Source organism: Empidonax traillii, unplaced genomic scaffold (genome assembly GCF_003031625.1).
Source record: "Empidonax traillii isolate 1590-97213 ecotype Southwest subspecies unplaced genomic scaffold, ASM303162v1 scaffold218:size1087226, whole genome shotgun sequence".
Classification (NCBI taxonomy): Eukaryota; Metazoa; Chordata; class Aves; order Passeriformes; family Tyrannidae; genus Empidonax; species Empidonax traillii.
In genome coordinates this window covers 654107-675623 of record NW_020955411.1, presented here as the reverse complement: position 1 = coordinate 675623, position 21517 = coordinate 654107, and the positions used below count along the sequence as shown (strand labels likewise).

At 60.2% G+C, this 21517-nt stretch overlaps 1 protein-coding gene across 6 annotated transcripts; it reads right to left on the bottom strand.

The window, feature by feature from the left end:
• Nucleotides 1–663: 663 nt before the first annotated feature.
• On the bottom strand, nt 664–20212 carry LOC114059351 (spectrin beta chain, non-erythrocytic 2-like). 6 transcript variants are annotated; one of them, XM_027887676.1, is made up of 33 exons: nt 19617–20212; nt 16459–16566; nt 14958–15113; nt 14132–14263; nt 13822–14013; nt 13658–13741; nt 13423–13541; nt 13154–13268; nt 12787–12873; nt 12384–12499; nt 12061–12205; nt 11744–11847; nt 11546–11627; nt 11273–11401; nt 11066–11197; nt 10542–10798; nt 10247–10370; nt 9886–10080; nt 9439–9594; nt 8733–8953; nt 8257–8434; nt 7806–7943; nt 7201–7599; nt 6732–6851; nt 4093–5637; nt 3607–3687; nt 3281–3367; nt 3066–3157; nt 2745–2830; nt 2139–2205; nt 1854–2017; nt 1433–1567; nt 664–1221 (listed from the first exon to the last, which is right to left on the bottom strand). In XM_027887676.1, exons 1-33 carry the CDS (start codon nt 20043–20045, stop codon nt 986–988), a joined length of 6411 nt encoding a protein of 2136 aa, XP_027743477.1. In that variant the 5' UTR covers nt 20046–20212; the 3' UTR covers nt 664–985. The 6 variants fall into 6 exon arrangements, with proteins under 6 accessions (XP_027743477.1, XP_027743480.1, XP_027743478.1 ...); XM_027887679.1 differs by having other exon boundaries at nt 8733–8848; XM_027887677.1 differs by having other exon boundaries at nt 11273–11398.
• Between the last annotated feature and the right edge of the window lie 1305 nt (nt 20213–21517).

Here is a 21517-nt window from a genome sequence, read left to right as displayed (position 1 = left end):
CTTCTATTTTAAGCCCCACAATGTGTTTGAGGAGGCGAGCGGTGTGCATGGCCGAGCTTCGCAGCCTGCCAGGGAGAGGCCCTGCTACCCACGTCCCTGGAAACTTCCTCTTCTCCCCCCAGGGCTGGTACATGCTCAAGGCAGGTTGTACCAGCTGCTCTTTCCCCTTCCCAGTCCAGGCAGGTACTGGGGCAGCTCAAACTGGCATGGCTTGGTGAAGTTACTTCAAAAATATCTGGGCTGCAGGAAGCCCTGGAGGTCCAGCCACATTCCCCTGGCCCCCTCCGTGGCACACAGCATTGACCTGCTGTGACCTGGGCTGGCAGCCATTCTGCGAGAGAAGCAGGGCAGGCCTGGCAGGGCTGTGCAGGCAGCAGGATTTACTCTGTAGGTAGTGATTTCCCCGCCAAGCTCCCATGGCAGAGAAAAGGGGCCCAGGTGCCCTCTAGGATTATCTGGGCTGGGCGCAGGCACAGAAGAATCACAGGACAAAGCATCTTTGTGAGAGGCACCAGACGGCTCAGGCTTCTTCCCAAGCAAGACTACAGCCTGCTGCAGGGCCTTTCTCATCTGAAGCTCCCCCCACTCCTTAGCAAGGACCACCTTGCAGAGCCCCTCCTGTGCAGATGGGTGCTGCTGGATGAACGAGATCCCAGAGTAAGCGGCTGTTTATTTTTTAATAAAAACAATCATCCATCCCCCTCTGCTTATGCTGTGTGTCGGCAGGATGCCTGGGGAGCCAGTGGCACTCGGTGAGAACACTGGGCAGGAGGGCTGCTCAGCACCAGGCTGAGGCCAGGGGTTGTGGTGGCTGGGGCACAGTGCAGCCCTAGGGGGCTGGCTGAAGTGGAGCTGCTTGCCACAGCCTCTCTCCCACGGGGAGGCAGCGAGCTGTGAACTGGTGCTGGGAGCAGAGACCATGCCGGGATGGTGCCCAGAGAAGGATAAAAGGCAGGCTAGGACCTTTTTCCCCTGTGGCTGGGGCTCACTCTTTCTTCCCGAAGAACTTCTTGAAAACAGATTTGTTCTTGGGGCGAAGGGGGCTGGTAGTCTTCTCCCCTAGCGTGTCCCGGGGGCTCCCTGTTTGAGCCACAAAGGAGTGACAGCGTGCCCGGGGCATGGCTGGCACTTGCTCCCCTATGTACAGGGTGACTGAGTAGCTGCTCCCGGCCTCCACTGGCTCCTTGTGCATGACCACTGGGGTGATCTTCTGGTAGGTCGCTGCAAGAAGGAGCAGTCAGTGGGGAGGGCAGGGTGCCAGCAGGCCCTGCCAGCCCCTCAGAGCACTCCCCAGGCGGAGGGCTGCAGCCCAGGGCACAGGTATATGGGATCGGGTGGGTGCTGGAGCAGCATCGCATGTGCCCTTGGCTGTCTGTGAGAACAAAGGCAGTGGTGCCATCTCCTGGCAGTGACAGTGAAACTAGAGCCGTACCTGAGGTAAAGGAGTAGGACCTCCTCTTGTTGGCCACCAGCCCATAGTCGTCTTCTTGGCAGATGTTGTCCCACAGCCCGGGTGACCCCCTGGGTGACCACTGCTGCTCCTTGTGCCCAGTCCCCTGAGCATTCTCTGAAGGAGAATGGAGACATGTCACAAAGCAAGGCCTCCACAGGACACCCCCCATGTCAGCCCCAAAGAGAACAGGGAAATGTATCATCTCGTTATCCCAGGAAGCGAATGGAAGTAATAACTGGTCCTTTCCCCAAGCCCTATGCCCTGGGACTCCTGGCCCAGATACTGCTAAGTTCAAGACTGACCAACAGCCTTCAGCCTCTGCCAGTTGGCTACCTTGTACCTCCCTGGGCTGGAGAGAGGGGTTTGGGGACAGTGGCAACCCATCCAGACAGAAAGTCACCTGTTGCTGCAACAGTCCCCTTGGCTGGGCCATCCTGGCTGTCCAGAGACCTCTGCAGCCGGGTGGTTGAGCAGGGTAACACCACGATCTCCTGGCTCCTGGTGGTCATGACCTGATTATGTCCCTGGAGGTGGGAGCTCCCAGGGCTGGGAACCTTGCTGAAACTGAAAGGCAGCAGAGATTTAGCTCAACCAGTCTGGCCCACCGATGTCCTGCTGGAGCAGTGCACACCGGCAAATGTGGGAGTTGTAGCGAGAGCTGGCTAACCAGCTCCTGGCTACTCACCCCCCAGTACCGCCAGTGCCCTCGACACGCTGTGCCGCTGCCTGGAAGTAATCCACTTCAGGGAAACCTGGGGGCACAGCAAACATCCTGCTGGGTGCTGGCAGTGCACAGGACTATCCCACAAAGCCAGTCCCTGCTCCAGGTGCCCGTGCTTCTGGCTTCTCCAACCTCCTCCTGTAGGTCCTGCCAACGAGCCTTAGATTTCATGGCAGGGCTTGAACCTCCTTAGGTGTGGGTACGGCAGCAGGAAAACCTCAGTATTACAGGTCTCCTTGCCTAAAGGGCAAGCAAGGCATTTCCAGGCCCCGTAGAGTACATGGAGGAAGACCAAGGCACAATTATAATTTCACTGACACAGACTTTTTGCTGCTGAGGCACCACTGACGTCAGTTGAGCTATTCCTGATTTATAACTGTGTATGTGGTATGAAAACAAAGCCTCCAGATCCTGCCTAGCAAAAAACTGCTGTTCCTGAGGCAGGTTAGGAGGATGCATAAATCAGAGATAACATTTTGTTGCTTCTCTTCTGACCCCCTCTGCAGGGGCTGCACAAACACGGTAACCACACGGAGCTGGGCCTCTGCTCTGCCAGCAAGGGCTGCTCACCTGAGTTTTGCTGCAGCTTTGAGACCCATTCGTTCATGAGGGGCTGGGAGGGGGCCCTCAGGAGGTACTCAGAGCCATCCTGCAGCCTTCAGAAAGAGGGGACAACAAGTCAGCAATGAGACAGATGTGGGGTGCAGATACCACAGCCCCCATCAGACTGGGAGAGAAGAGAGGTAGGTGAGAAAGAAAGAAGGAAATACTCATCTAAGCACTAGATCAAGCTAGACCTGGCTGGGGGATATTGGTAAGTGTCTGCCCCAGCAGGGACACACTGAGGAGGGTGGTGGCTATATGACCCACTGCCCTGGGTCAAGGACTCACTGAAGCCTGAAGCAGTTGGTCTTCTTGGTGTACTCAGCATCTGGGGTGCAGATCGCCCCAGAGAGGTTCAGGGGAAGGGCCACCACGGAGCTCTGAAGCATAACGGAAAACAAGAACAACGCTGGGGTTGAATGGCTCTGCCTTTCCTGGCCATGGAGGCAATGGCATGCTGCTGCCAGCCCCCTCCCATGTTGCCCAAATCTCCCCCACTGCACCTTGAGGCTGTCCCTGCGGTCCTGGTAGAAGCACAGTGTCTGCCTCATCAGCACGGCATGGAAGAGACCCCAGGCTCGGCAGCTGGCCTGTGGGACACAAGCAGGGGACAGCTGTGATGCCAGCTGGTTTGGGAGGAGACAGGTGGTCTCCTGCTACTCAAAATGCAACCCAGCCCCTCGGGGGCTCTGCCGTCCCAGCATGGCCAGCAGCACTGCCGTGGTAGTTCCAGGAGCATCCCTGGCTTCACTCCTGCCCCAAAACCTGGGCATTTCCTGCCATGTCCCAGTACCCGTGTCCCAAAGAAGCCCCACAGCCATGCCTGTACCTTTCTCCCTCCTGTCTGCAACACGTGCTTCCTTTCCAGCGTCCCCTCCATCATCTGAAACTCCATTTTACCCGGAGGAACCTGCAGTGGGACAGAAGGTGAGCGAAGCTGCATTGGGAACGATGGCGCCAGCTGAGCCGCCAGGCACATGGGGTCTATCTGACTCATCCCTGGTGGGCAATGCTGAGGTGGGAGTGAGATGACTGGAACAATTTCCAGGTGTGGGCAGGGGCTGGGCTGTTTGTCGACTTTTGGGGTGAAGTACTGCCTTGCTAAGGCTAAGGGTTGGCAATGGGGTGTGTGCTGCAGAGACTCCAAATTCAGCTCCTAGCTCTTCCTCACCAGCTGGAGCAAAGGGGCCACTGGAGTCAGGGAGTCCCCAAACACAGGTCACATTTGCTGGAGTGGGTAACCCAGCTGCTGCCCAGGGTGTTCCCCAACCCCCGACCTGACCCTGAGGGAGAGTCCCCAGCCTGTGGCTCTTACGTTGCTGCTCTCTCTCTCTTCTTGCTTGTGCCTCCGCTGATCCCAGGCACTGGAGCCATCCAAGGTGACTGCAGGTCCCAGCTCCTCCAAGTTGGGGGAAACCCTGAGCCCACTGGGACTGCCGCTGCCACTGTGCACCACTCTGGGGCTCTTCTCTCCTGACGGGCTGTGGAGCAGCCGGGCAGTGGTGGGAAGGGTGAATTTGGCCACTAGCAGGTTGTTGGCTGATGAGAGGATGAGGGGCCCACCAACAGCGGCGCTGGGGCTGGGCAAGCTGCCTGCCCTGCTCCCTGTCTGGTGGCTCGCACAGCTGCCTCCTGGTGGGCTCTGTGCCCGTCGCTCATCTGCTCCATCCCAGATGGCCTGCAGCTCCTCCTCCTCTTCCTCAAACAGCCTGTGGGCAGGATGGCAAACTTCCTCAATGCCCAGCACAGGGCTGTGAGGCTGTGGAGAGGCCAGTGCCCACTCGACGACAGAGAGCTGAGTAGGGGCGGTGGGGGAAGCCGAAGACCTTCTGGGCTGGCTGCTGCTGGCTGGCCATGGTGTGCAGGCAGGGCCAGGGATGGCTCCTGCCCTACCTGGGGTTCTCACAGGGGATGATCCAAGCTCCAGATGAGTGGCTTTGCGATGCCTGGCCCTGCCAGTGGCACTGGGGCTGCTGTCCTGGCCAAGCTGGGTGGCCAGCTCATCCCCTTCTCGACAGACCCGCTCATGCTGCATGCCAACATGGGACGGCTGGCTCAGCCGCAAGTCCAGGAGGTCTTTACCAGTGCTGCTGGAGTGCTGTGGGCTCCGGTGCTCCTCCCCAGCACGGTATGCCCTGTGCTGGCTGTAACTGGGGTTGAAGCTCACCTCCTCAAACCACGTTCCTCGCTCACTCTTGGGGGATGTCTCCAAACTCTTGCCAGGCCCTTGGGGACTGTGCCCATCCATATCTACCTCCTCCTGCCATCCAACCCCATGTGTGCCCGGGGCCTCCCATGGCCTCAACACCCCACTCTGCCTCTGCTCCTGCCCCTCTGCCTCCTGCTGCCATGCTGTAGCTCCTCGGTGGCGCCCTAGGACCACTGCATCCCGGGGCAGCTCCAGGCTGAGCACTGAGCCCAAGGAAAGGTGAGGGCATGCGGTTTTCGGGTCAGAGAGGCAGGGGTCCCGGGGCGCTGCCCCGCATTCGGCATCAATGTCCTGCACCAGTGGGTTCTTGACATAGAGCAGCAGCTGCCCAAGCCGAGGTCCAGCAGCAGCAGCTGGCCCCAGCCCCCCCTTCCTCCGACCACACTTCTGAGGCCACGTGTTGCTGGGGCCGTGGCGCTCCTCGGGTGTGGGCCGCAGGGAGCTTTCGCCCATGATGCCTTGGAGCGTCAGCAGCTGGGCCTGCTCTGCCCTTGCCTGCTCCCGCCGCTGCAGGCTGTTGAAGAGGGAGCCAGCCCCGACCTTAGGCATGGTGTGGGAGACAGGTGGCGTCCCACTGCCGGATGCTGGAGGGCGGCGGATGACAGCGGGTGGCCGCTTGGCAGTGGAGGTTTTCCTGGCCTCCACCTGCACCTGGAGAAACAGAGGAGAAAGAGGTGATCCCCACATCTAGAGCCTCTACCACCCTGTGCCAACTGCCCCCTTTCCATGTTGCACCTGGGAAAGCAGGGAGCTGGAGGGGCAGGCAGATGAAAATGCTCACCAGCAGCACATGCAGAGCTTGCCACTGCAGCTTCACCTCAACCCCCTGAGGGCTGCTCCCACCTTGGTGCAGGCAGGGTAGAGGCAGGCAGGGGAACCTCCACCTGTGATGGAGTCCCTCAGATATGGTACAATTGGAGCTGACTGTGCCATATGGCTTTTCCCTGGCACTGCTGACCTACAAGCCATCACTTTTGGGTGAGACAGCAATCAGTGCTGCCCACCCCTGCCACCCTTGCATGCAAGGGCAAGGGCTGAGAGCAGACTCTTCCCTCCCTTCTCCACAGCCCCTCTCCTGGGTTTCTACAGCTGCAAGAGTCTGCAGGAGCTGAAGCAGTGTTCCCTCATACCCCTTAGGCTAGAAGGTGCCCGTTTCCAAAACCCTCCTGGCAACCCGGCAGCCCATCACCCTGCCTCAATGCCCTCCAGCCTCTCTGTCCTCCTGCCCTCTCTCTCAGGCTACCCAGCCTGGCTGCCCTTGGGGTTCCTCACACACAGACCTTTGCACAGGCTCTGAAGCAACAAACGGATGCAAGCCTGAACAAATCACCAGGCTCACAGCTCTGGCATTACAAGCCATGCAAGCTGGAGTGAAACCCACCCCCGGCAAAAGATGCATATCACACGGCCCCACCCACCCTTGCCCCCCCTTCAGTCCTCTGCACAAGGAACTGCTGCTGCCCCATAGCAATGGAGCCGTGAGGCTCTCCCGCCGGCCACCAGAGGGCTGTGCCTTCCACAGCCACCAAAACCTTACACAGGGGGCCAAACTGCAGCCAGCCCTGTCTGAACCCCCTCTTCACATGCCCCAGCACCCACACTCTGGTGCCCACAGCACCATGAGGGCTTTCCCTCTCCTGAGGGACCACTACAGGGCACAGTGGCATGGCAAGGAGGGTTGGTAGCAGGCAGGTTCATGCCATGCAGCCACTCTCCCCAGCATGCAGCCTTCCCTGGAACATTACCTCTTCCACTGGCTGGTGAGGTGGCTTTCTCTTTCGCTTTAAACTACCCCAAGTGTTTCCTAAAAGCCCCTGGCAACGCTTCCAAAAGGTTTTACAGCCTGAGGGTTTAGTGGTGGGGAGCTGAGCAGGGGGAGAGAGAGAGACACAGAGAGTTGAGGGCAGTGTGGGCAAGGATCTGCAGCAGGGGAGCACAGGCAAAGTGGGTGGCACAAGCTGGTCCTCAACCCTCAGGCATCACTCAGCATTGGCATGGTCAAAGCCCCCTTTCCTTAGACTGACACAGCCCCAATAGCTCCCTTAGAAATGGCCTGAAGCCTGGGAGCTACCCCACAGCCCTCACAGCCTCCCAGTCTGCATGGGGGCACAGCTCTGGAGAGCTGCCCTGGCCATGTGGCAGTGTCCAGCCCTGGGAGCAGCACTGGGCGCTCACCCGTGGTTCTGCCAGAGCCGCCTACCATCCTGCACATACCGTCTGCAGTGCCTCCTCCCCTGGCCGCTCGCCGTCGGCCAGCAGCTGTGCCTTCTTCTTCTCACCCTTCTTGCCAACGCTGAGGATGAGGTTGACCGTCCCCCCGAGACCAGTGGGGCCCCGCGGTGGCAGCAGCAGTGTGGAGGTCTCAGCAGGATCCCAGGTGACAGGCTCCTTGCGGGGTTCTGCACCATGAGGTGTTTTGCTGCTGGGCGTCCCCCAGCTCTGCTCCGCTCCTGATGGGGCATCTGAGAGGGGCGATGCCAGTGTGGAGACGGCTGATCTCCCTGGCTGCCGTGGCTCTGAACTTTGCACAGGCTCAAGGAGGGAGCAGGGCATGAACTCCACTGGGCTGTGGATGCTTTCCAGATGGGACAGTGCACATGAGGTGTGCTGCTCCTGGGGAGCAAGGGAAGAGAGGGAATGTGAAGGAAGGCCCATTCTCATGACAGCCTTTGCCCGGCCTGAACCTCAGAGACTCTCAGAGGTATAGGCACACATTCCTCCTCTACTTCTGCACCACCCATTCCAACCCGTGCCTCTGCTACCCTCAGCCTCAAGGCTGGTCATGCTCCCTGAGAGTCTCGGCATGTCTGGCTACTCACTTGGCTGGTAAGGGATGGGCTCTTTGGGTCCCTCCTGTCCTCCTGCTTGCTCTCCAGCTCCTTCTGGTGCCTCTGTGCTCGCCAGCGCACCAGCACCCAGCCCAGCATGCTCTGCAGCTCCTCCAAGCGCTCCTTTATCTGAGTGGAGAAGAGATGCTGGGCAGCCTGCAAGGACCCCTGGCCCAGGGACACGGGCCCTACCAGGATACCTCACTACAAAGCTGTTTAAGAGAGTTTGGGAAGTGGGATACAGTCACAGTCACATCAGCTCAGGTCTCAGCATCCACTGCTGGATGAAACTCCTTCCTGCCCTGAGCAGGCCCAGGAATGCATAGCTGTCCCCATCACACTTGCTGGGGCTCTGCACCCATACCTTTCTTTCAGGGACTGTCTCCAGAGGATTTGGAGGGTACCCTGAGAGTTTCCCCTGACCCTATTTCCCCATCCTTACTGTTGCACTCAGGTAGTGCTCCTCAGACACCAGCTGCTGCCCTGATGCTGCCAGTGCCTCAAACTCCTTGAGCTTCTCTTCGATCCTCCTCTCCAGTTCTTCACATGGAGTTTTTGGGAGGCTGGGGCTGCTTGGGCTTTCAGAGAAGATCTGAGCCCGTGTGTCCTCTGTCCAGGAGCTGTGGGCACATGAAAGACAGGTTTAGGAACAGACCAGCCCCTCTTCAGCCCTGCAGGCCCCAGAGAAGCAATTCCCATGCTCAGAAATGGGTGGAAGCAGATTGCTGGGGTAGTGGCAAGGCTGTTGGGGTAGGACAAGATGCTGTAGGGCTGCTCCACCTTCATTCTAGGCTCCCCACGGTCACGCCTGGCCACAGCTCCAGCACTGCCAGCAGCCCATGCTCCAGCAATGCCATGCTCTCACCAGCTCCTCCTCAACCACCACAGAAGCAACCCCGACGGCTCACTGCCACTTACATCATGGCTAAATAATCCTTGAAGAAGTGCCTCAGCCGGCTGGCCTGCTGCACTCGGGCCCGGGTCTCCCGCAGCAGCTCTCGCAGCCCTGCCCAGGCCCGCAGCGTCTCCTGCACCTCTCGGCTGGTGGGGCACTGCTGAGCGGGGCACAGCTCTTGCAAGCGGGCAGCTGCCCTCTCCAGCTCCTCCAACTGCCCCTGCAGGGTCTCTGACACTGCATGCTAAGGATCACAAGGCAGAAAAGGTTCAGGATGCATCCAACCCCTCTGCACCCAGGCTGGACTCCCCTGCATTCTGGGATGTAGGGACAGAGAGGAGGATGCAGGGACAGAGGGCAGGATGTTGGCGCGCAGGCTGCAGAGTGAGGGCAGAACTACCCCCAGTGGGGAGAACAGGCAGAGTGCAGAACCGCCTGGTTTCCCTGCCCTGCTTTCAAGAATTGCTTCCCCACCAGTGGGAAGATGAGCAAGGTGCTGGCAGCTGGGTGCTGGTACATGGCAGCTGATGCAAGCTCTCTCCCCTTGCCTGGCCTGTGCTTGCAGAGGGGAGCGGAGCAGGGCAGGGCTTGGCTCCACTGGAAAATTCCAGCCTGGCCTGTCACAGTGTGCCAAGGCTTACGAAACCTGGGCCCCTGGGGGCCAGTGCCTCCCTGGGACGGCCCCAGTCAGCCAGGACACCACCCTTCCACAGTGCTCTCCTGACTCACCTCCATCTCCTGCTGGCGGCTCAGCAAGCCCTGCAGCCCCTGGAGGTCCTTCTCACTCTTCACTGTGGTGAAGCCGCTCTCTGCCTGAACAATGTCTTGAGCCAACACCTTGGCTCTGCATCGAAGGGCCTCCAGCTGCGGGGATACCTCTGACACCTGGATGGGCAAGAGGGGACACAGAGGGAGATTAGCCCTGGTGCGGGACCCACAGTGTCACCAGTTGCCCCACAGCCCTGGCCCACCCCACCCTGGGGGCACCCTGCCGTGCACCTGCAAAAGGGCAGGTGCCAGCCATGGGAGAGACAGGGACACCAGCCTCACACAGAGTGGTTCCCATGCATCCCACTTGGAACAGCTAAGGTGCAGGCCCTGTCCCAACTAGCTGGCATGCCAAGCTCAGTTGGACCACCCGCTTGCATCCCCAGACCCCCCGCCTCCACTCCCTACCAGATGCTCCAGGCTCTCCATCTCCGCTGCCACCTCCATGACCCGCTCCCGCTCCTTCGCTGCATCATTCAGCATCTCCACAGCCTCCTGCAGCTCTCCCAAGGGGCTGCTCATGTCCTCACTGCTCGGAGGCTGCTCAGCCTGGGCTGACAGCAGGGGAAAAGACCCCTGCAAGCCACGACACCTGCTCCCTGGCTGAAGTCAGAAGAGACAACAGGCGTAAGAGGGATGGGAAGTGACACCCCAGGATGCTGGGCTGGAGGGGAGCACCCAATAGGGTCCCCTCACCAGCCACAGACCAACCCTTGGTCCAGTCCCAGGTGCTGTGTGATCCCAAGGGATGCCTGGCCATGCTGCTCACCGCTGCAGATCCCTGCTGGTTCTGTGCCTCCTCCTCTTGTAGGTCCTGCAGGAACTCAGACAGCACCAGGGAGTCCCGCAGGTCTGCTGCCCGGCGCCGCAGGGCTGCCTGCACATGTGCCAACCTGTGGGGAGAGATGCCCATCAGAGGTGCTGGCGGCCTTTGCACCTCATCAGGGAGAGAGCATCCTCCTCCCACACCTCACTGGGTGCCTCCTTGCACCTCCTCAAGCTGAGCAGCCTCCTCCCCACCCAACCTAGGGACCGGGGAAGAGGCACCTTCCACCACGACTCACTTCTCCTCCACCATCTCCACTTTCCTCTGCATCTTCCTCGCCCCCTCATGCTCAGTGGGCGACTCGCCTGCTGCTTCCTCCCGCAGTGCCTGCAGCTTGAGGCCACACATCAGGAGCTGCTTCTCCAGCTGGCCCATCTCTTCCAGGTCCTGGCGCAGCTCCGCTGGGCTTCTCATGGTGGCTGGTTCTGAGAGCGACCCTCCCACAGCCTGCAGCCACCGCTCAGCCTGGTCCAGCTCCCCCACCAGCCTCAGTGCCTTCAGGGAGAGCAGTGAGCCCATCAGCCTGGCTCTGAGCCACCCAGGGGAGGCAGGAGCCATGCTGGCACCCCACTGCAGGTACCTGGGGCACTGGCAGCTTGGGCAGCAAAACTGGAGCAGCGTGCAGGCTGCAAGGCCCGCCAGAGATGTCGGTGCCAGAGCTGCAGCTCTGGTCCCCATGGCACCAGCCTCACTTGCTGATCCCAAGCAAGCTGCTGCTATTGGAGCACACTCCGTGCCCACTCCAGCCCTGCCTCCAGGTACCTTATCAATTTCTTGCAGCACAACGCCATTCTCCTGGTGCTTCCTCTGCAGGTCCTCCCACAATTCCCCCAGTTCTCGCAGCATGGCCTCCACCTTTGGGCTCCCTGGGGGCCTCCCCGGTGTTTGCCCCTCCTGGGAGGCAGGGAGGGTAGTTAGGATGGGCCCCACCCGGTGTCAACACCCCACCTCACACCCGAGGGGACTCACCAGGAGCACAGCCCTGACACTGGAGCTGTAGTCCAGGGGCTTCTGCTGTATCCGTGCTGCCTTCAGGCTCTCCGCAGGACATGGGGAGACTCCAGGACCCACACTCTCATTGTACGGGGACAGAGTCTGCTGAGGAGCAGGGAGACATGCTGGGTTAGTGCCCAGACCAGGGATAGGAAGGGGTCAGGAAAGTGAGTCCTCCCCCAGCACTGTCTCCCCTGACAGGGGAGGTGGATGCGCAGGGAGCAAAGGGAACTCTGGGGGAAACATTACTGCATTCACTGCCTGGCAGACATCCTGTACTTGGGCCTCCAGCTGCTGCATTCCCCCCTCAGACTCTGCCTCTCTCCTCCTCCTGCAGAGAGAGGAGAGGGACAGTCAGGACTGCAAGGTCCCCCCCTGCACAGGAGACCCCCATCCCTGTTCCCTCTGACTCCACGCCACTCCCACAGCCACTTCCACAGCTGGTACCTTTTGTTGTCCCCTCCACGAGGGGGCTGTCCCACTGGGCAGCCAGGGCTGCTCTCCTCTCCTCTCTTAGGCTCCGTCATCTTCCCTAGCACATCTTTTGCCACCTGTGACACAAAGGCTCCCGTTGCTTCTTATCCAGTCCAAAGCATGCACCGCTTTGCCCTCGGACTAGCATTTATCACCTCCCATAAGCAGTGGTAGCAGATCCAGGCATGTTCAGCTTGGGCTTTTCCCAACACCTGAATCCCTTTCCCACAGGCTTCCATGTCTTCTTGAAGTGGAGGCACAGGAGATGTCTGGAGGAAGACAAGGCTTACCATGCTCCCAAGTCCTCTTGTCCATTTGGCCCCTGCTTCCTTCCCCACAGTCCCGTGGCTACTATTATCTCCTCGGGGCTCAGTGTTCACAGCCACAGCTTTGCTCCCTGTGGAAATGCTTGCCAGTGCTGGAGCCTTCTCTGACCTGGGAAAGGGAGGCAAGGGAGGACCAATGGGGCAGAGGATGAATAAACACTTTAAGCGGAACTGGTACCCAAGGGACAGCCTGCCAGGGGCTAATCCAGCTCTTTCCCAAGCCTCTGGCTCCGGTGCTGGGGGGGTTGGAGTTGCAGCCATGGGGCTTCTGCCTGGCTTTGCTCTACCTCAGCGCCTGCTGGAGCTGTGCCCAGCTCTCCTTGACATCTCGGTGCTTTGAGGTGACCTGGGCTGCCAGTCTGGGCTGCAGGTTTAGGAGCTGGGACATGGTCACATCCAGCATCTGGAGAAGAGAGAGCAGCTGGGAAGTGATAGAGGCAGGGCTCATGAGGGATGAACCACCAGCAGTCCTGTGGGGGCAGGAGAGGCAGAGAGTGCCAAGACCAGTCCTTTGCTGTCCCTGTGGAGGCTCCTCCATCTGTCACACAACCGCAGCCACCCACACAGCTGTGGAGTGTCCACAGGGTCCCCAGCCCTGCTAGGGGCAGAGCTGACCTGGGAAGGCACACATACCGCCTCTGCTGGGATGCTCCCCAGGGCTCCCAGGATGAGGTAGAGCCTTGCACTTACCATCACCTGGCTGGCTATGTCCCTGACATCCCGATCCTGGCATGGCACACCCTCCACTGATTTCCCTGCACCGCAGATGCTGCTCTGCTGCAAGGAGAGGTTGCAGTCAGCAGTGTGAGGAGGATGGGGCCCTGCTCTCAGCTCCAGCAGAAAGGAACAGTGCAAAGCCACACTTGCCACTCTGGCTCCCTTTCTTATATCAGGCTCCATTCCCCAGTTCCCTTTCCAAGCCTCAGGCTGAGAGTGCTGGGACCGCAGCAGCACAGGGGACACAAAGGGGACAAGGGCAAGGTGCTGCCCACCAAGTTTCCTTCAGGCCATTCAAAAGCCCTTCATAGCAGGGTGCACCCAGCTCCAGTGAGGGTACCTTCGCATGAATGGCCCCAAGCAGGATATCTGCCTGCTGGAAGAAGGCGGACACCTCCAGGGCCAGCTGCAGAGCCTCGTGGTGCTCCTTCAGGGTTCCCTGCAGCCGCAGCCACCTGTGCAGGTGGAAGAGGAAAGGTGAAGGGCAGCCCGTGCCTATCTGGAGAGCTGTGTAGAGCTGGGCCAGCAGGTTTGGGGGGTCCTGCTTCCCAGCCTGTCAGCTCCTGGTGCTCGACTTGGTCCAGCTCAGCCCATGTGTCCTCCGCTCACGTTTTGTTGAGGTGCTTGCGCCGGGCTGAGATGTTCCTGCTCTCACTTTTGCCTTGCTTCTCCAGCTTCTGGGCCAGGCTGTTCAGCTCCTTATGCAGACTTTGGAACTGCTGCTCCTCCTGGCCCACGCAGAGAGAAAAGACATCAGCATCCCTCCTCAGGGACCTGTGCTATGCCCCAGCCTTAGGAGCTTCAGGATCCATCACATGCTGGCAGCCCCCTAGCAGCCTCTCACCTGCTTCAAGTCAAGGATGCGGCGGGTGAGCTGGATCTTGTCCGGGCTTTCCTGTAGGAGGGCTTCCAGAGATGGCTTCTCCTCCTGGGCCAGGGGAAGGTGTGAGAAGGTGGGGGGACAGCCAGGCTGTCCCCTTCCCCAGACCATGCTTCTCACCCCCTCACCTTGTTTTTGATCCATGCCTCTAGCCGCTCAGCTTTCCTATTGAAGTCCTGCAGACTCCGTAGCCCACCCAGGGCTTTGCTCTGGCTGGCAGCTGTCTGCTTCAGGAGCTGCCACTGGCTCTGCAGGGCCAGCAGCTGCCTCCGCACTGCCTCAGCACTGGGACTTGCCTGCCACATCAGCTGCTCGCCCATCTGTGGGGCCAAGGGACCTGCTCAGCATCAGGGGTTCCCAGGGACCCTCCACTGCACAGAATGCAGCAGGGACACAGGTGTTGTGGGGAATAGGAGCCATGCCACAGCCTGGCCTTACCTGGTTGAGCTTTATCAGCGTGTTCTCAAAATCCTTCATGTCCCGCTGCAAGGTCTGAGCCACCTCCTCCCAGTCCTGGAGGTCGCAGCCATCCTTTAGGTCCCGCAGCTTGCCTCGCACCCAGCCCTCTGCCTGCAATGTAGGAAGAGTCACATGGCTGGGTGCCTCCAACAGAGCCTCAAGGACACGGCTTTGGGAACCCAAGCCCAAACCCTCCCTAACTGGGACAGGGACAGGAGTGCACCCTTTCAGCTGACAACCCATTTGCTCTGAGAACCAACAGGCCAGCAAAGGTGCTCAGGACAGCATCCATGGCAATGGGGGGCTGAAGGCAAGCAGCATTTCACTTCTTTCCAGCACCTGCCTTAGCCCAGCAGGAGAAGCTGGGCCCCCTTCGAGCAGGCCAGTCTGTGCAGAACATCCCTGCACAAAGCATCTCTTCTCCCCGCACTCTGCTCCCCACTGCAAACCTCCATGCATTCTCCCCACCACGGCACGGAAGCAGCCTGCCCCTCCATCTCGGGTTCCCACGCTTCTGGGGAGGGACATGATCTGAGAGGAGGAGGAGGATGGGGGCTGGGAGGAGCGTGTGCACATGGAGAGGAAGCAGGGCCCTGGTGTGGGCTGACCCCCTCTCCCTGGGGCCGACAGCCAGGGATAGGCAGCCAAACATGATCTCATGCCACAACCATGGCTTCGCTCGGGGCCGGGAGTTCAACCCTCCCTGCTGAGCACCCCACCCCACAGCTCACATGAAAGGCTGCCGGTGGCCCCTCCATCCCACTTCCCACGCAGCCCCTTGGGCGAGGGCCCAGGCTGGCCTCACCTGTAGCATCTCCCGGTTGAACTGGGCTACCAGAGGACTCGGGTCGAGGAGGAGGGCTGCTCCCACTGCGTTTCGCCCACTGCATCTCGGAGCTGCAGCGGATTCCTTGCCCTTAAGACTCTCTTTCTGGGGTGATGACACTGGGGATCCTGCCAGCTGGGGAGAGCAGAGGCGGTGGGGCATGGGGGGTGTCAGTGTGATGTCCCAGAAAGCCCTCCGCATCACCTTCCAGGAGCATTTTGGAAATAAAGTACTTCAGCATGCCTTGTCCTCTATCCCACTCCTTTAGCAACATATTTGGGGTTCTCCCCCAGCACAGCAAGGCACTGTTCCCCTCTACCAAGGCCACACTGGTAGCTTCTGGAACCCCAGCAGGGAGTTGCTGGGCTGTCCCTCAGCCCTGGATCAATCCAGCACCTGGGCTGATCCCCACACCGACACTGGAGGTGGATGCAGCGCTTGCTGCCCCTCCAGCCTGAGGCCGCGCATCCCTGAGAGAAGCTTTCATGTCTGCAGCTTCCCTTTGGTGCCACCCTGGGGGATGATGCTGGGGATGGGATGGAGAGGCCATGGGGCAGGTCCCTGATGAGACCTAGCACTCCTTCAGGGACATCCAAGGTCCCCATCCCCAGCGAGTGGTTGGAGGGGGCAGAGAGCAGAGCATCTCCCTTGGGAGTTGATGCTGACGAAACCCTCTGTCAGGGATCCAGCTCTGCCAGGGGTGACATCAAAGGTCAGCCAGTGAAAGTGCTGGCCCTTGTCCAAGCTCAGCCCCAGCCCCAGCTGCACACAGCCCAGGGGACGGCACCATCACCCGGGCACTCACTTCCCACCCTTCTGCCCAGGAATGGGGATCTGACGGCACACTAACTGGTGGTAAACAGGAAACTGAGCATCTTTAGGAGGAACCCAAAGGTGCAGGGCTTGCTGTCTCCTCTCACCAGGCAGAAATTGCTCCTAGGGTCAGCCTGGGACAGCCCTCCCACCCTGAGAGGACTGGGTGTGAGCTGCCCCACAGTGTGCCACCTGCATCCGAGCCCACCAGGGTGCAAATTCCCAGGAGCCTGCGGAGCAGTGGGGTTCAGGCAACTGTTTCAGGCTCTCTAAGCACTCTGGCATGTGCTGCCCTGCTGACAGCATGAGAGTCACTTTTCAAAGCCTGCTCTGCCTAACCACAAGAACTACAGAAATCTTCTGTCTTTTTTTTTTTTTTTTTTTTAAATAGCAACACAGATTCTCAGGCCCTCCTGCGACTCTGGGATCTTTAGTCTCCTGATTATGGGCTGGAGGAGCCCATAATCTGGCTCCCTCAGAAGCAATAAAATGTGTAAGTACTGGCCAGGGGCTGACCCCTTGCCCCATAATACCCATGTTGTCCCCTCACTCACTGAAAGAGGTGAGGCTCCATCCACACCTGGGCACAGCACCAGCAACCTGCCTCATTGCTCAGCTCCAAGCTGTGCGTCAGACCCCTCTAAATGGTGAGGGTAGAGGGACATACCGCATAGTAGGGAGAACATCTGTCCACTGGAGAACAGAAAACATTGGCCTGAAGATTCCCAGGCTCCTGCTGCTCGTTCTCTGCATCCACGTCCTTCCTGAGGAAGACCTAGAGGCAGGAAGGCACAGCTTTGAGCCTGGTAGTGCTCAATCATCCCAGCAGCCGCAGAGGACAGAGGACCATGCACCCACCTCCCTCTGCCCTGGGCCAGAGGAAGCTGCTGGCAGTACCCAGACACTGCCTGGCTGGGCTTTTGCCCACCCCTCCTTAGGCATCTCCTCCAAATGGCATCCACAGCCCTCTGCCACATGTTCAGCGAGTGGCAAGAGCTCCTCAGCTTGATTCATCCAGCACCTTCTCCATTTTAGCTCCCACTGTCCCCCTTGAACTGACCCAAAGCCAGCAGAAACCTATTTAGTCAGCACCACTGGTCCCTGGTCATCTAAGGATGCTCAGGGAGAGACTCCCCTGGCCTCCTCCAGGAGAGGAAGGCAGAGGCACGAGGGCACAGGAGGACATTAACTCCATCATCATGAGCCTGAATCCTCTCAGCTGCCAATCCCTGACCTCAGCCTAGCTGGGAGACAAGAGTTAAGGGGGCAGCTGGCTTGCAGGGAAGGGCTCCCACAGGACAGGAGTGAAGATGGAAGCAGGAGAGGCAGGAGGAAGGAAGTCCAGGAACTGCAGCCAGACAAAGAGAGGAGGTCCAGGATGAACTCCACATTACCTTATCCTTAATGGAGCCCAGCCCCAGGAGGTGAGGTGCGTGGGATTGTTTGGATCCTGCCCAAGGGCATTAAGTCTCATCCTTTACAGATGAATCTTTTCCTGGGCTGTTGGATATAGCAGGCCAGTTTAGGAATCTCCTTCCACTCCCTCCCTGGGGCCACCCTGCTGTCTCTGTCTTAACAGCTGCCCAAGCACGCACAGGGCAACACAAACAGGGTGGTGGGTAGTGTCTGCTGCTCCAACACACCCTCCTCTGAGGTGGCAGCAAATGGGGTGCTAGATCAGCCAGAGCCAGTCAACCATCGCTCAGGCCACTGCAAACTGGGGACACTGTCCAAAGGGAACCAACCCAGGCAAATCAGAACTTCCTGCTTGCACAGAATGTGGCTTCCTACCATCTCTGCAGCACTGCAGAGGAGTCCCAACATGGATGGCAGCCCCCAGCATTAGAGCTGCCGCCACCAGAAAGGCTCAGAGCCCCACAAACATCCCAACAGCCCTATAACCCCTTGGAGAACAGCACCACTGCACCTTTCCAGGGGCCTGCAAAGCCTAGCTGGTGGCTGCAGAGGACAGACCGTTGCACCATGCCACATCATCCCATCCCAAGCAGGAAGAGCAGGCAGAGCATGAGGCTGAATCATAGATCAGCAGGCACAGTGAGAACTCAGAAGGAGGGTACCAGAAGGGGAAGGCACACTCCTGCCTGACCACGGTTTGGATGCACATTTAGGGAATGACGAAGAGCTAAAAGTGAAGTGCTTGTGAGGCATAAGACCCTCGGAAGCCCCTCTGCTAGGCAGTAGCGTCCCATGACGGCCACCATGGCTCAGCTGTGGGAGACAACCCTGCAGGTGACACAGGAGCTTTATTTAAAGTCCCTGTCTCACGATCCGTCAGCCGGAGGAAAACAGGGCTGCCAGCAAAAGGATGACTTCATCCTTCCCGCAGAGCTGCTCCACCGGGACCGCCCCCCCTCCTTGGTCCCTCTGGCTGGAGCTGGGTCCTCGATCCAGCAAAACAACAAACTCTCTCAGCGACTGAAGGCTGGGAGAAAGAGCTGTGCCTGCCTCAGCATCTGTGAGGTGCTGTGCTAAATGCTCCCCGGCAGTAGCCCAGGCTTCACAATATAAGCAAAGCCACATGTGAAACGAGTGCAGCAGCCTCAGCTGCCTCCTCTGCAAATGCTTCCTTTCCTTTCTAAAAGTAAAATTAACACAGCACATATGCTTGCTGCATTCCCATAGAAGAGTAGGTGCCAGTGACTTCCCACAAGCAAGAAGAGCGGGGCCAGACCCTCCTGGATTGCACTGTGCTCATCCTGGAGGAGCCCCTTATTCCTAACAGGGCAAGAGTGCAGGGCAGAACCACAGGCTGGGGGGCACACTTGGCAAAGCACTACTGTGCCCTGTGTGGGAGACAGCATCCTTCTCTCCTCTGGCTGTCATCCCACGTTTTCCCCTGAGCTCTGGCTCGCTCTCTCCCTCCCAAAGCTTCATCTTGCAGCCTGCCCCCCTCTTCCAGCTCCACACGCCCATGCTGGACAGGGAGGAGGCACTGATCCAGGCAGCCTCCTGAGAGTCCCACAGCACCGTGCCCAGCACATGTCCCTACCTTATATGAAAGAGGGGAGCCCTCATGCTGATGCCCCCTGGGCTGCGCAGGCTCCAGCCACCCAGCGAGGAGCTGCCTGCATGCCGGAGGAAGCGGCAGCTCTTGCGAGGCTGTGCCTGGCCTTTATTGGCAATGAAGACGAGGGCTTTGGCAGTGGGCTGCGTAGCTCTCCCTAGCGCTATCCTTCTGGGAAACCAGCTGTTGCAGGTCAGGGTTAAAGCCCAAGGAGTTCCTGCTTGCGCTTGCCAGGAATGGTGAGGTCTCCGAGCTGTCTTCCGCTCCATCCCAGCCACACAGGGGGTCTCCCGGGCTCTGGCACTGATGGATTTGTACCTCTGTGCCTGCTAGCGCTCAGACTTGGAGTTCCTTGACTTGTCCCAGATTTGCCTGGCTGTGTGGCCCTTCATGAGTCACTTCCCTTCTCCTAGCCTCCGTTTCCCCTCTGGTAAATGGGAGAACAAGTTCCCAGCTCCCCACACACAACTGCATCATCACAGGCATTCCAAGACTGAGCCCTCTGTAGCCAGGCTCTGGGGCAGGGCTTTTCTGGCTCATCTTAGCCCTGGGAAAAGCTCATCTCCACTCACCCACAAAGACCTCCAGCCTGATGGTACAGAGAAGCGCATGGGGGGCACATGGGAGGGAAAAACAGCTATCCCAGGAGCCCTGCAGCGAGTGCTGCATTGATGGCATGGGGGCAAGGAAGCAGGGATGGCCGCAGACTCTCCAGGACCTACCCATCCCTTGGCAGTCAGGAATGGGGAACTCCAGGGAAGACGGGGAGAGAGCAGGGCACAGGCACTGGGATCGCTTACCTTGAACTGAGCTTTCCCTGTCCTGCTGTTGTTGTTGTTGTGGTTCCTCTCGCTGCCGACCCGGGCAGGGTCCCCAGGTCTCCCCGCGTTCCCCGCGCCAGCCTCCCCGTACCAGTTGGACAGCGTGATCTTCTTAATGGAGCGGGCCAGGGAGTTGCGGTTCATCCGGTCCTCATCGGTGCCCCCGTCCTCGCCAGGGCTGGGGCTGCGGGGCTGCTCCGCGGGGGCGGCGGGCCCGGCCCTGGCGTGGGCCAGGTAGAGGGAGATGCGCTCGTTGATGCTGCGGCGGAGGCCGCGGTGGCTGTCCAGCGCGGAGGCGAGGGCGATGCCGGGGCAGGCGGCCCCGGGGAAGTCGGCGGCACACTTGGGCAGCGAGAGCCTGGTGCTGATGGTGAAGGGCTGCACTTTTCTCGCCGTGCTGCCCGACATCCTCGCCCTCCCCGTTGCCGCCTGCGGACAGTGGGAGCCCCGGCCCGGGCACCGTGGTGCGAAGCGGCAGTGCGGGGCCCCCGCTGCCCGCGACAGCGGGTGATGGAGATCGCCCGGGCGGCGCCGGCTCCCTCGCCGGGGCGGGCGGCTGCGGCGGCGCTCAGCAGCGGGGCAGCCCCGCGGCGGGGGGCAGCGGGGCGGGGGGCGGCCCAGTTCCCATGGTCGGAGCGGCGAGGCTCGGGCGGCCGTCCCGCCTCGGCTGCCTGGGACGGACCCTCCGCCCCCACCGGGGCGCGTCGCCTCCCCTGCCCGGTCCCTCCTCCCGCGGCGGGCCGGGGAGGCGGGGGGGAACCGTGGCGCCCTGCCCTGCCCTGCCCTGCCCGGGCGGTGCCGTCCCTTCCCGTCCCGTCCCTGCTCGTGCCCGGCGGGTTTCAATCGTCCGCCTTCCTGCGCAGGTTGAGGAGGCAGAGCAGGCAGGTGAGCAGGGCCTGGCGGCTCTCCCGGGAGCGCAGCCGGCGCCCCAGGCGGCGGAGCGGCGGCAGCAGGCGCCGGCGGGCCAGCGGCAGCAGGCGGGCGAGCAGGGCGCGCAGCAGCGGGGCGGCCAGCGGAGGGGCGGGCATGCTGCCCCCCGGGCCTGCGGGAGCACCGTCAGACCCCCGAGCTGACCTGGCGGAGCGGGGGGTGCCCGACAGCTCCTCACGTTTCGGAACTTCTGAGCCGAGCGGGATCCTGGGGGGTGTGCACCCCCCTGAGAGTGGGGCGCTGCTTGGGGCAGGCTCGAGGGAGAAGCGCTGGAGGGAACTGCTGCCCACCTCTTGCCCTGGTCGCTCTTACCCTCCCTGGAATCCTTTCTGCTTCCTCCGCTCAGGCCGTTTTCCCAGAGGAGCCTGGACTGCTCAGCTACCCCAACGTGGACCTGCCACCAGCCCAAATGGCAGGAACAGCTCCGGAGCAAGGGGCAACAACAAAAAAACCCAGCTGTCCATTTAAATGCCCCCTCCTTCCAGGCTAGACACATGCTCCCTGTAAGTGATACTGCTTAGCAGCCAAGACCCCATTTGTTGGGGTGGCAGCACTGGAGAAAGAAGGGGGGTGAAGGAGGATCAACATCTGCCCACCACAGAAATGTGGGCTGGCAGGATGGAGTTCTGTTTCACTACAGGTCTGCTGAAGCCCTTGGGCAGGCAGCTGAGTCCAAAATACACTTGTCTGTCATTTCCTGCCAGTGCAAGCAATTGCCACCCTGCTCCCACAAGGGCCAGGAATGAAGGCCATGTGGGTCAACAAGAGAGTGGGCAAGGGATGGCACAACATCCTGAGGAGCAGATGGGTACTTCCCTGAGAAAGAGCTCTGATCTGGCTCCATATGGGGCTCCAGAGTGGGATGGTAAGCAGTGTCCCGTGCTTTCCAGCTGTGCTCCCAAGCTGAGTTAGCTTGCGGCAAGCAGCCAGGGGAGCACAAGCTGGCCAGG

Excerpts from the sequence above, each read along its gene's own strand:
- LOC114059351 (XM_027887676.1), bottom strand. The coding sequence starts at position 20,045 with ATGTCGGGCAGCACGGCGAGAAAAGTGCAGCCCTTCACCATCAGCACC. Across the intron at positions 10,799-11,065 it reads TGCTGCAAGAAATTGATAAG|GCACTGAGGCTGGTGGGGGA; the intron begins GTACCTGGAGGC and ends CTCTCCCTGAAG. Across the intron at positions 7,944-8,256 it reads AGCACTACCTGAGTGCAACA|ATAAAGGAGCGCTTGGAGGA; the intron begins GTAAGGATGGGG and ends TTCTCCACTCAG.